The sequence below is a fragment of the Trematomus bernacchii genome, unplaced genomic scaffold (assembly GCF_902827165.1).
Source record: "Trematomus bernacchii unplaced genomic scaffold, fTreBer1.1, whole genome shotgun sequence".
In the NCBI taxonomy this organism is placed as follows: Eukaryota; Metazoa; Chordata; class Actinopteri; order Perciformes; family Nototheniidae; genus Trematomus; species Trematomus bernacchii.
In genome coordinates, this window is record NW_022987698.1 from 1,377,825 (window position 1) to 1,390,073 (window position 12,249).

Sequence of the window (12,249 nt, forward strand, 5' to 3'; positions counted from 1 at the left end):
TTGACAAAGATCTTGGTGTCCCCACCTTTAATCCACTCGATTCTAACACATTTAAAATGTCATTACATTTATCTGCATCTTATTATGTTTGTTGTCTTGGTTTTTGGATTCTCAATTACACACCTAATAGAGATGTTATTAACCATAACAACATTTTAATTGGATTTCTAATATGTGTATCAGGGTTTGGGCCTAGTCATCACTGGGACGATGCCTGTCTTCAACCGCACTGTTGATACTGTGAGCCCTCAGGTAAAAACAACACTGCACTACAGGACATGGAACTTGCAACAGCTGGACTTTTTCACTCACACAGCAGACAGCAAGACCTCAGCTCATCCTTCATATGAATGAGCATTTACCTTAGTTACGATGTAAGAACAGTGTCTTTATTGTCAGTCATGTGGTGTAGACTACACAATAGGGTCATTCAAACAGAAAGACTAACGAGTGGAGCTTCAGGTTTTATTTTGCACTGTTGACCATCATCTGTCATTTGTAATGGCCTCCACCCAACTGCTGCACTTCTAGGCAACACCTCCCCCCTGAGGTGACAGCAGACATCACAGCCCCCCCATCAGTAGTATCTGTTATCATGCACAGATGCATCCAGCTTTCAGTATCCATGACCAAAGTATTTACTCTGGGATTATCACATAGACCTGAGGCTGTGAGGCCGCTGCAGTTTAACATCGACTGTACAAAATATAGACTAATCATATTGAGCACAAAGTGATGAGTCGTAGATGGCATGGAGATGTTTCTAGTACTCTCAGGGCACAGCTACTGGCTTTCCTATTCTCTCCAGTGCCAGGAAATGTCTAATGATTGTTCTTCCTACAGAACCAGCTCATCCTCGGAGTCATGGGAGTGGATATTGCAATCAATGAAATCAAAAGGAAGACGCCCACATACAGAGTAAGCATGTTGTACACTCAGTTCCACCCTATCACTCTCATATTGATGATCATCGGTTCACACCTTCTCGTCATTCTTCTTATGTGCAGCTTGGAGCTAACGGCTACACTTTTGCCATCGATCCCAATGGCTACGTTCTGCTGCATCCCAACCTGCGACCTAAAGTGCGTCCAACTACACACACATGCAATAACTTTACATTACTTCTGGTTTTGAATCAAGATTTGGGTGGGTTTTCTTCTGATGGCTGACGTTAAGCCCTCCCTCTCTCTTGTGCAGATCTTTGACTACAAGGAGCCCGTTACTTTGGACTTTCTAGATGCAGAGCTGGAGGACAGCAACAAGGAGGAGGTAAACAAATCGGAAACGTCATCATTATTCTTAAACGGTGTATTTCATATACATTTGATGTATCATTGTATAATTTGCTTTTTCCTTTGATGTACCTGTTTGCCTTGTCACACTGCAGCATCTCTCCCTCTCTCTCTGTACAGATCCGTCGACAGATGATTGATGGTAAATCCGGGCAAAGGAAAATCAAGACGCTCATTAAGTCAGTTGATGAGGCAAGTCATCAATACATGAGACTCAATCATTATCCAAAGTAGCACCTTCCTGAATGGCGTTGTAATGAACCTGAATGACTCAGTATGTTTGTGATCTGTTGTTTCCCTGAGGATGTGACGGTGTTACATATTTCTCTTTGTGGGTGTTAACAGAGGTACATTGATGAGGCCGTGCGGACGTACACGTGGACGCCTGTGAATGGTACAGATTACAGGTAGGTTTGATATCAGACATGCCCACACCTCGGACCAAAAAAGATTGTGCAACTTGAAAATGTGAGTGAAGTCCATTTTTGATACTTTTAAATGATCCAGTTTTCCTAATTACAGCTGTTACTTATCAGCCAGCAGTGTTTTTGAACTATAGCTGCCTCAGCTTAGAGCCGACTAAACATATCACTGAGTCAAGGCATAAATAAAGATTTCTATATTAGCATAAGATAATTCATTTGATTCCAACAAATGAAGGAGCATTTTTCTCTCTCTCCCATAAAACGTACAACAGTACTATAATCACAAATGAATTGCATAGTTTATTAATTTCCTAACTTGGTTTAACATTTGAGGTTGCATCGTAATGACATTTTCTCCAGGCAACACTTTTCAAATTACAGTTTATGATATTCAATAGTTCTACAAATGCCCGATGTGTGTTTTGTTATTATGTCTGCTGGCAGCGTGCCTGGTCCTGGCCGAGTCCATACGAGGCTTTCTCTGCACAATTATTTTTATTTCAACTCGAAGGGAAACTCCAGCAGTAACAGTGATCGTGTGTTACTGCTGTGATCTGCAACAGTCACATCTAACTGTAACCAGACGCTCACTGATGTCGGATGTCATGCATCATACATCCACATTTAGAGATTAGAGACTGTTGTAGCTCATAAAACTGATGACGATGGATGTTTCTTTAAATCTAAATTAGCTTTATATTATAGATAGTCGACTGTAGCCGTGGCTCAGTCTGAACCTGATACTGTCACAGCCTGATTTTCTATCTGTTCCAATTAATCCTCTTACTGGTTTATATTATATTTCTATGGCACCACAGATTAAAAGATGGGATTTCTATTTTCTCTTCCATCAATGTATTACTTTGGTGGAAGAGTCAATATTATTAAGCATATGTAGGTCAAACCATCAAGAGAAACCAATATTTCTCTTTTATTTTCATCCCCTAGAATGTATCACTTTGTTTTTAAAGAAAAACAGAATCAGAGATGTGTTGCAAATATTCAGCATGTTTGATACCGTACAGTGTGAACTCGCTCCAAGTGCAGAGTCTTTGCTTGTGAACTGATGGGCGCAGGCCGTCTCACAGCAGGCGGCATTGAGGACGTGCCGAGGCCCTTTCTGACCGTTTGATGTGAGCCTGTGTGGCCCTCGGCTTAAATTGGAGACTTTAACTTTGATGGAAAACTGCCTCTTCAGTAGTGGCTTCATTCTGCAATTTTGAGCAAAACATTTATTTTTCAGTTCAGACGCTACATATAACTTATAGCCCATTAATCTATACAGTGCTAACATGCATTGGGTTGTTTGTGGTTGTACAGTAAGTGTAGCTCTTTAACAAAGTCGTTTCCAGTCAGTTTCCTACCTCAAACATTTGGTAAAACTGATTTTTAAGAACATTGTAAGATCTGCCTTTAGAATATATATATTACATTGCAGGATTATAATTATTGATAAAATCACTTTAATGTTGGTAAAGGTAAAGCTAATACTGCAATTACTTTACATACTACCTAGTAGCGTAATCTATATTAATGTATAATCATTATGTATATATTCTATGAAAAGAAAGAAAACTTAAATTATCAAATAAATTCAGTGGATTAAATAAAGTACAATATTTAAAGCCTGTTTGTTGTGTAGTTGAAGAATAAAGTAGCAGAAATTGGGAATACTCAGTAAAGTATAAGTATTTTAAAATAGCTTTTAAGTACAGCACTTAGTAAATGTACTTACGTGTGTGTGTAAGTGAGCACGCCCGTGTGTGTGTTGGAGAGTTTATTTGTGCGTTCATAACGTGTGTCTGATTTTCTGCGTCTGCCTCGTCCCATCAGTCTAGGGTTGGTACTGCCCACATATAGTGAGAACCACATCAAGGCCAACCTGAGTGACCAGATCCTTCAGGTGCAGTGTAAGTACCCGGGATTACCCAGCATCCTTCACTCTCTTTCTCTCTCTCTCTCTCTCTCTCTCCACTCTTTCCTCCGTTCTCTCTCTCTCTCTCTCCCAAGTATGACCTTATTCTCTTATCCAGTCCTTTGTCCTGGGTCTCCAACCTCAACATAAGGAGTGTCCAAGCGGAGATACCTGCAGCGCTGCCCCCCCCCCTACTCCCCCCTCTGTGCGCTCTCTGATAGGCAGGATCTTACCTCAGCCCCCCGACTCCTCTACTGCCCCCTGTCCCCTCCTGTCTTCATGCTGTGCTGTAAAATGGTGATGTTTTTTCTTCACACTGGCTGAAGAAAAAAATAACTGAACGGACAGAAAGGTGAAAGCTGTGGTTTTACTGTGTTACTCAGGTGAAAATAATGGTGACTTCTGTGCTATTATTTTTTTTGCCAAATGCTCTCGCCTCTTCTCCACCAAGTAATGATTCTGAAGCATCTGTGTTCAAAGTATTTGACGTTCTGAAAAACTGTGAAAACACGCATGCTTTTCACTCCTTTTTTGATTTTGGGGAATTTTTCCTTCTGTTATGTGTGTTATTTATTCTTTTTTCTGTTAGATTGTGTGAGTTGTTTCCCGGCTTTGGAATCATTCAGTATATAAACTCCTACACGGCCCGGGATAAGGGCTTCCTAATGTGGGAGTTTGGGTTTTTGTGGGTCTGAATGGGGACACATGTTGTCTCTCTCATTCTTTGTCCAGACCCTGTTACTCCCCTCTTTTCCTGTTTTATTTGAATTTTCCTTTTTTTACGTTTGACCATAATTATTTATCACAATTACTGGTTTTGTCTTCAGTCTTTTTCTTTTCCTGGATTTCCCAGGTTCCCTTTCCTCTGTTGGTTTTCTGTTTCCTCGTTTGCTCTTGCAAATAAGATGTTTGCAATTCATTTCTTTTTTCTCTTGTCTTGTTTGACTTAAATTGGTTTCTTTCTTTCAAGAAAACAATATTTTTATTCAAACAGTAATTGAATAAAATATTGTCTGTGATCCCCCCTTCCCACCCGACCCCCTGTTTCTTTTCTTGCTCCTTCTCTGATGGATCCACACAGTGCCATACACCAAGGGCAAGTATACTCCATATTGGTCCACGTTCCCTTCCTTTACTTCCTACTCCCTACCGCTGCCTCCTTCCCACACCTCTCGTCCTTAACCTCTTCCTGCTGCCCCCCCCCCCCCCCCCTCCTCCTCCTTCCCTCACCTGTCCCAGCCTGCTTGCCTCTGTTCCTGCCCGTCTTGCCTTCAGGACTCCCTCCCCTCTTCCTCTTCTACCTCTTCCTCTTCCTCCTCTTCACCTTCTTGCTGCAGCTCAGATCCCACATCCCTCACGATGGCTCCTCTGGTCCTCACCCTCCTCCCCACCTATCCACTGCTCCAGAAGCAAAATAAAAACACCAAGGAAGACAGATATTCATGTTCTCTGTTAAAACTTGTCTTTTGTCCTCCCACATAATCCTTTTCCTTTTGTGGAAAGCTCCAAATGGGTCGTGTCTGCCCCCTTTCTCTCTCTCTCTTTCATCCACGATTTCTTTTCATTTTCTTTCGTCATATTTCTCTCTCTTCCTCATCTACCTTCATTTCTTTTTCACCTTCTTCTCTCTCGATTTCTCTCTCTCTCTCTCTGTGTCTTTTCTTACAGTGTCATTAATTAATAAATGTCTTTAATAGTTTTTACACTTGAGCTCAGGTTTTGACAGATCTTTAATTCGATTTTTATAATCTCCATTTTATTTGTGTAATAGCTAGACAGATTTTCAGTCAATCATTGTTTTGCAGTAACATTAAAATAATGTGGTAAGGTAAAAACAATCATCTTAAACATTGATATGAAATACTGCAACGCTACAACTTGGTTATAATATTGTATCTCCACATACCATGTAAGTACTGCTTTTTGATTATAGTAATAGTAATAAATAGTGATCTCTTGTGGTCATAATATTTTAATGTAGCTATACTTTATTGATCTCCATAATAAAGCTCTGTTAGCTGCCGTAGTCTGGTCTATAGCTGGAGTCGTTGCTGGCTGCAGAGCGACCCCCCCGGGCTGAGCCCACCCAGGTCCTCCCATGTTGTCAGGTGTCAGGGTGCCGCCTGGCTCCTGTGTCGTCCCTCTGTACTCCCTGTCTCCATCAGCTTGTCTCCCTCCCGCCTCACCCCTCAGACTGTCAGAGGATGGCCCAGCACTTCCTCAGTAAACCTGACCCCGGATGTGCATGGCATTGTGGGCGGAAAACTACCTGGGCACTCTATTTTAACTCTAAAATGTCATTCCTCTGCTGTACACAGTTACAGGTCTTGATAAATAAAAAAGTAACACGTTGGATTCGTTGCAGACTCACCTGTTGATGCTTTGTGCTCTGTTTTGTCTGTGACAGATGATAAGACGTTGCCCTTTGACATGCCCTTCACAATGCAATGCACTTCCTCTGATTATGTGTCTCTCTGAGCCCTCTCCCCTGCCAGTCTGAGGGGTGACCACTTCCATCAGGACCGTCACCCACCTCCCTTGCAATAGTTGGCCATGTTGATGCCTGCCTGATCTTAAAAGCACTCATTGTGGATAATCTGTCTGAGAACTTGCTTACCGACTCACCACGTCTCGCAAGTCAGTTCTCAGACATCCAAAAACATGTTAGATTGATGCTAAGTGAATCCGAAAACGTTTGTTGTCAAAGAGATGAACAAAAAGACAAAGAAGGTGTGAGTGCTTGTGAAAGTGAAGCTGTCGTCCATTGAGATTCAGGTTCTATTTTTGGCACCATATTGGCTAACGCTAGTGTTCCCATGATACCTCAGTGTTGCTATGGTAAACTCCTTTCTGCGTCCCTGCACCTCTGAAGAACAGCTGCTGTTTACCCACAACTCCCCACCGCCCTGCCCACCACTCTTCCTGGATAACTTTCCCCTTTCTGTTGCAGATTTTGAATCACTGCTGCCAAACAGTTTTGAGTCTGAAGGACATGTATTCATTGCTCCCAGGTAGCCCTGTGTGAACGCTTGCTGTCGTTGATGGTCATCAGTGTTTGGTCTTGACATGCACTTCATATTGTTTTGTTGTGAGCATTTTTCTAATCTATCATCTGCTTTCTCGTATTACGTCTTTTGTGATGTTGAGGTGCACTTTGTGGAAGTGGTTGTGATTCATTCATTCATTTTTTGGGTTGTGTTAACATCTAAAAACAATATACTTATACTATTTGTGTTATGGTTGCATTTACCCATTGTCTTCCCTGAGATAACCTCATTACACCAAGAATTTAAGCCACATTTCCCTTGCATGCTGCTTCTATGTTGTATGTTTTTTTTTACACATTTAAATGAAGGGGTTACTGGTTTGGTTGCACAAAAACTGTATGAAAAGAAGATTGAAATCCTATTGCTTGTGCTGTTTTAATATCAAATCCTCTTGGCCGACAGTTGCACCATGAATTCTGAACCACAGCGATACAAATCACTCTTTCATTGTGATGCCTGCACTCTGAACTCCAACACATATTTAGTTCTGATAGACAGCAATCTTATCATATTGAAAATGAAGCTTTAATATATGCATGCTGCACGTTATAGCATCAAGAAACTTGTTGGCGTTGTGCATCCCTGCTTTGTGTTGCCTGTCCCTCTATAAAGGACATAAAAGATATTGTGTAAATATTGCATACACGTATTTGTTTTTAGCTTCCTTCTCTGTGTTAAAATGCTTAATCTCTTCCTCAGGGAGTACTGCAATGATCTGGAACTGTCCAACAACAACACTGAGTTCCTGCTCAACTTCATTGCTCTCATGGAGAAGGTGACACCGGACTCCAAACAATGTAAGTTTCATTGACTTTATCTTTACTTACATGCATTTTATTGCTTTTAAATTATTGTAATTCTCAAGGCAAACTATAGTAAGCAAGGAGTTTATGCTACTATTAATGATTGTCTGGGTAGCCAAAGCTATTAAGATAACTTGATGTATATCAATGTTGCCACTATATGTCCCAACATCAAGCTTTTGCATAGACTTATGTCGATTAATTTGGTTGGGATTAAAGGTGGGGTAGGTAAATTTGAGAAACCGGCTCGAGATACACTTTAGTTATATTCCATGGAATGCTCTTAACATCCCGATAGCAATGAATATCGTAAGTGCTTTGACAAAAAATCCATAAAAAATGTCATCTGTGGAAGCCGTAGTACTGTAAAAAGCACGACCAATCATTTTAGCCGGCCCGGCTAAAATAACTGGATGGCCTACCTGCCTGTCAGCCTTCCATCTGTGCACACACTTATCTCGTGCCCTCATTGGTCATGTGCGCGTTCGTGTGTGTTGGAGGAGGGGCTCTGTAAGGAAGTGGCAGATTTGTTCCGGCTGTGTATTTTCAAATTCTAGTGCACTAGAGCTGGTTTCTCCAAAATTACCGACCCCACCTTTAAGAGGGTGTCTCCAATTTCGACAACCAAACTTGATATGTTTGTATTCACCTGAGTGTTTTATCATATTTTATATCCAGAAATCCTCTCTTCAATTGGTGCCGTCTTTATGGTTGAAATGTAATATCTTAAGGGAAGGGAAATCTACATCTGATGTGAATTCAACTGAAACTCTCACATCATCTTCCCCTCATCGTGTTTAGGTGACAATTTGCTCCTCCATAACCTGATTCTGGACACTGGCATCATCAGGCAGCTGGTTGAGAAAGTGTGGAAGAATAAAGACTTGAATACGTGAGTAGGATTAAGTAATTGCGTTTTTAGATTTGTCTCTAAATAGGATTTTGGTTTGATTTGCATCTCTTTTCATCATCCTGATATTTAGATATGGCTTCCTGGCTGTGTTTGCTGCATCAGATGGAGGAGTTACAAGAGTGTTCCCCAACAAGTAGGTGCACTCAGTACACCTGTTTTATTCCTCACTCTATTCGCTTCGAAAGCTGCAAGTTGTGAACCTTTAAGTATAGTGGGAGTCTTGTAATGTACAGATTTACAGCTCCAGTGTTTCTGCTCTTAAATCTCAGGGCTGCAGAAACCTGGGAGGAAGACCCCGAGCCGTTTAATGCCAGCTATTACCGGCGCAGTCTGGACAACAAGGGCTACATCTTCAGAGCGCCTTATCGAACAGGTGAGGGATGCTCTCAGTCTTGGGTTATATATCTCGCACCAAGGCTCATGTTGTGTGGTGGCCGTTTGAATCTAACGGCTTGTTTTTTCCTTTGTTACTGTCATGAAGCGCGGGACGAGCTGTTGAACCCGGAGAACGACACCATCGGGATCCTTGTGAGCACGGCTGTGGAGATCACAGTAGGAGGGAAGACCATCAAACCTGCAGGTGAGTTCAGCAAAAATAATAATATAATAGATGTGGAAGAAAGGGAGGCAGAGATAATTATACCGCGGTGTTTCTTGTCGCTTTGTATGGACATGTCCGCTCTTATTTTGTTGGGCCTTTTATTTTCGTATGTATTATTTTAGTTTTCATCTCTTTTTACTAACTTCTCTTTTCCTCAGTGGTCGGAGTGAAGCTGGACCTTGAAGCCTGGACGGACAAGTTTAAGATCCTTGCTAGCAACCATACAGACAACAATCAGGGCTCAAATACGGTAATGAAATATACCTTTTAAAGTTTCCTAAATAAACCAGTATTTCTCCGATTTGTAACTGTTACTAATTGTCTTTTCCCTGTGACAGTGTGGACCAAACAGAGGCTGTGAAATGGATTGCGAGGCCAACAGTGAGGTGAGTCAATCTGATAATTTGCTGATAAGCTTCCTGTATTCAGCTCGGTCTCCTCTATCAGAGCACTTTACATTATCTGCTGTGAATGAACAGCCTGTCTCTGCCCCTGTGTGCAGGATCTCCTGTGCTATTTAATAGATGACGGTGGATTCCTAATCATGTCTAATCAGAAGGAGGAATGGAACAAGGTAGACTTAAATCATGTATTCTCTCACACTGAACACTTTGCTCTTTATCTTTACACTGAGCTTGACTGGCGTGTCTTATTTCCCACAGGTGGGCATGTTCTTCAGTGATGTTGATCCCTACTTGATGTACGCGCTCTACAACAATTCCTTCTACAACCGCAAGCAGTCATATGACTACCAGTCTGTGTGTGAAGTAGTGTCCAAGACTCAAAATGGGGCTGCACCCAGAGGAGTGTTTGTGGTAAGGATATACACTTCCACACCATAAAGGATGAGATGTATCAACAACAAATGAGCTGATTAAATGCTTAAAATACACTGAATTAATGGCAATAGTGACACAGATGGATATTCTTTTTAATAGGGACTGGATTTGACTTGCTTATTGTTGCTACATTTTTCTCTTTTCCTTTGCATTTACAGCCCACAATTGCAGATTTTGTAAACGTGGCTTGGTGGACATCAGCAGCGGCATGGTGAGACTCCTCTAGCTTTAATGACAGTATCACACAGAACACACATACCGCACCTTAAGGAAATATTGAATGGATAGTAGACAACAGTGCTGTATTCACTAAAAAAAGAGTTTGCTGTTTCACTAAGCCCCGTCTCGTGTCTCCACAGGTCCTTGTTCCAACAGTTTATTTATGGACTGGCTTATCAGAGCTGGTTTGTCAGAGGTGGGTACAAACAACAGACATTTAATCACATGTTGGTGTTTTAAATGTCTGTATGAAAAGTTGAAAGCACTTAGCATTTCCAAGTGGTATTATCTGTCTATCTGTTTCCAAACAAATCAAACAATGGAGACGTTGATAACATATTTTCTGTCTGTTGGGGGCTTTGTTGTGAAAGGCTGTGTACGACCTGGCAGACAGGAATGCATTATGAAGCGACGTTAATAGGCAACCAAGCTAAATGCTGATGGTGTCATGATTCTTCAACCATTACAAAGTGCATTCAACATTTACCTCATAATGATAAGTTGAAGAAAATATGTTGTCAATGGCAATTTAAAGCAGTAAAATGACTTTTCTGTATTAGATTTCCTGTCAAGAGTTAGATAAGAATATCGGCACCATTCTTATTAAGCATGAAGCTAAAGACGGGAGAGTACTCACCCCTCAGCTCCTCTCAGCTCACTAATTAACACCTTTTACCTCATTGACAATCAGAAATATAATGACAACAATTTGCGGTTTGAGGGGATAATTATGGTATCAATCTATTCATCTCACTCGAGGGAAGAAAAGGAATAATTGCATTTTCCATTATGTTGAACTTTTTCTGACCACTCATGGAGTTATGAGACTTTAAAGTGCACTGACTAACATCAAATGATATAAGTGTCAGTATTTCAAGTGCACAGTGACATTAGTTTGTTATCAGCCTCTGTGCAAAAACTTTAAATCCAAACTATGTAAAGAAATGTTGAAGGAGAGAGGTTTTACAGCCTTTTCCAGGCAGAATGCAGGAATTCATTAATTAAAATCCCATGTTTGGAGTCAGCTCTTATAAATCAAGTGAACTGACAAGTGTGATGTGTCTGTGCTCTGGTGACGCTGCAGATGAGGTGGATGCAGAAGGAATGGACTCCACTCGGGTGCGCAGTTGTGTAATGATCCAGACGCAGTACTTCCTGAGTAATCTCAGCAGCTCCTACAACATACTGCAGGACTGTGGCAACTGCTCCAGGTCTGTACACATGACAGAATACACACATGTAAACACACATGCATGCGCTCACACACACACGTCAGAGTCGCACCGTGACAGATGCTCAGTTAGCAAGACGGATTCATCTTCCTGTCGGAGCTAATAAACTCTGCTGATGATTAAACCGCATCAGCTCTAATGAAACGGTCATATCATCGGCTAAATGAGCCTTACAAGACTGTCTCATGAATCTCGCTGATCCATTAGCAAATGAGGCTGTGATGTAAGCGAACAGAGGGGGGTAGTTACGTTGTCTCCCTTTTCTTTCCCTCTCTCTTTCTCTGCAGGCTGATTCATGCCAAGAGGATAAACAACACCAACTTGCTGTTTGTGGTCGCAGAGAAGATGCCATGCAACACCTGCGAGATAGAGAAGCTGTCCCAGGAGGAGGAGGAGTGTATCCTTTTTCACATTGTACACCAGCTGGTAGAGAATAAGACTCTAGATTCTATCTCCTTATTACCATACCTGTGGACACGCAGATGTGTCACGTTTCTTTTCAAGGTTATTTTTGTCATGATGGTGTGAAATATAACCAGTCGTTTAACATTTAGCATCTGCACGACTGCCTGAGGACTCTTGAGTGTGTGTGAAAGAGGAAACATTGCAGAAAGAAAATTACATTTAAATGATTTTACTTTTCCTTAATCAAGTCCATTTTCAGTCAAAGACGAAGATCCATGTTTGACTGTGGCGCGCTATCGAAAAGGACCCGGCACCTGCTTTGACAATAACCTCACTGTAAGATTTTCTGACACAATATCATGAGCACTTTTATTTAAATGTTATAGTTTATCCACTTTCAGCCAAATCGTTTTGCGATGACTTGATCTCACATCCTGTCTTAATGATTCTGAGCAAGCTGTGAAAAGTTTGACTTAAACACAGAAAGGTCAAAAACAGTGAAACACAGTTTAGACTTTGAAAATCAAACTTTTTTATTGGAATTATCATTAGAAATGA

The 12,249-nt window shown here is 41.2% G+C and overlaps 1 protein-coding gene across 1 annotated transcript in view; it reads left to right on the forward strand.

Annotated features, from left to right (window-relative positions):
* cacna2d2a (calcium channel, voltage-dependent, alpha 2/delta subunit 2a) overlaps nucleotides 1-12,249 on the forward strand; it is a 137,024-nt gene that overhangs the window by 119,939 nt on the left and 4,836 nt on the right. Inside the window, exons 16-38 of the mRNA XM_034138753.1 lie at nucleotides 184-252; nucleotides 844-918; nucleotides 1,008-1,082; nucleotides 1,198-1,269; nucleotides 1,413-1,484; nucleotides 1,638-1,699; nucleotides 3,551-3,627; nucleotides 4,714-4,728; nucleotides 6,583-6,643; nucleotides 7,379-7,476; nucleotides 8,284-8,374; nucleotides 8,466-8,528; nucleotides 8,665-8,768; nucleotides 8,877-8,975; nucleotides 9,155-9,246; nucleotides 9,335-9,382; nucleotides 9,499-9,570; nucleotides 9,659-9,811; nucleotides 9,994-10,046; nucleotides 10,195-10,250; nucleotides 11,139-11,265; nucleotides 11,574-11,683; nucleotides 11,951-12,027. Of these exons, the coding sequence (XP_033994644.1) occupies nucleotides 184-252; nucleotides 844-918; nucleotides 1,008-1,082; nucleotides 1,198-1,269; nucleotides 1,413-1,484; nucleotides 1,638-1,699; nucleotides 3,551-3,627; nucleotides 4,714-4,728; nucleotides 6,583-6,643; nucleotides 7,379-7,476; nucleotides 8,284-8,374; nucleotides 8,466-8,528; nucleotides 8,665-8,768; nucleotides 8,877-8,975; nucleotides 9,155-9,246; nucleotides 9,335-9,382; nucleotides 9,499-9,570; nucleotides 9,659-9,811; nucleotides 9,994-10,046; nucleotides 10,195-10,250; nucleotides 11,139-11,265; nucleotides 11,574-11,683; nucleotides 11,951-12,027 (1,821 nt within the window). The remainder of the gene's footprint in view (nucleotides 1-183; nucleotides 253-843; nucleotides 919-1,007; nucleotides 1,083-1,197; nucleotides 1,270-1,412; nucleotides 1,485-1,637; nucleotides 1,700-3,550; nucleotides 3,628-4,713; nucleotides 4,729-6,582; nucleotides 6,644-7,378; nucleotides 7,477-8,283; nucleotides 8,375-8,465; nucleotides 8,529-8,664; nucleotides 8,769-8,876; nucleotides 8,976-9,154; nucleotides 9,247-9,334; nucleotides 9,383-9,498; nucleotides 9,571-9,658; nucleotides 9,812-9,993; nucleotides 10,047-10,194; nucleotides 10,251-11,138; nucleotides 11,266-11,573; nucleotides 11,684-11,950; nucleotides 12,028-12,249) is intronic.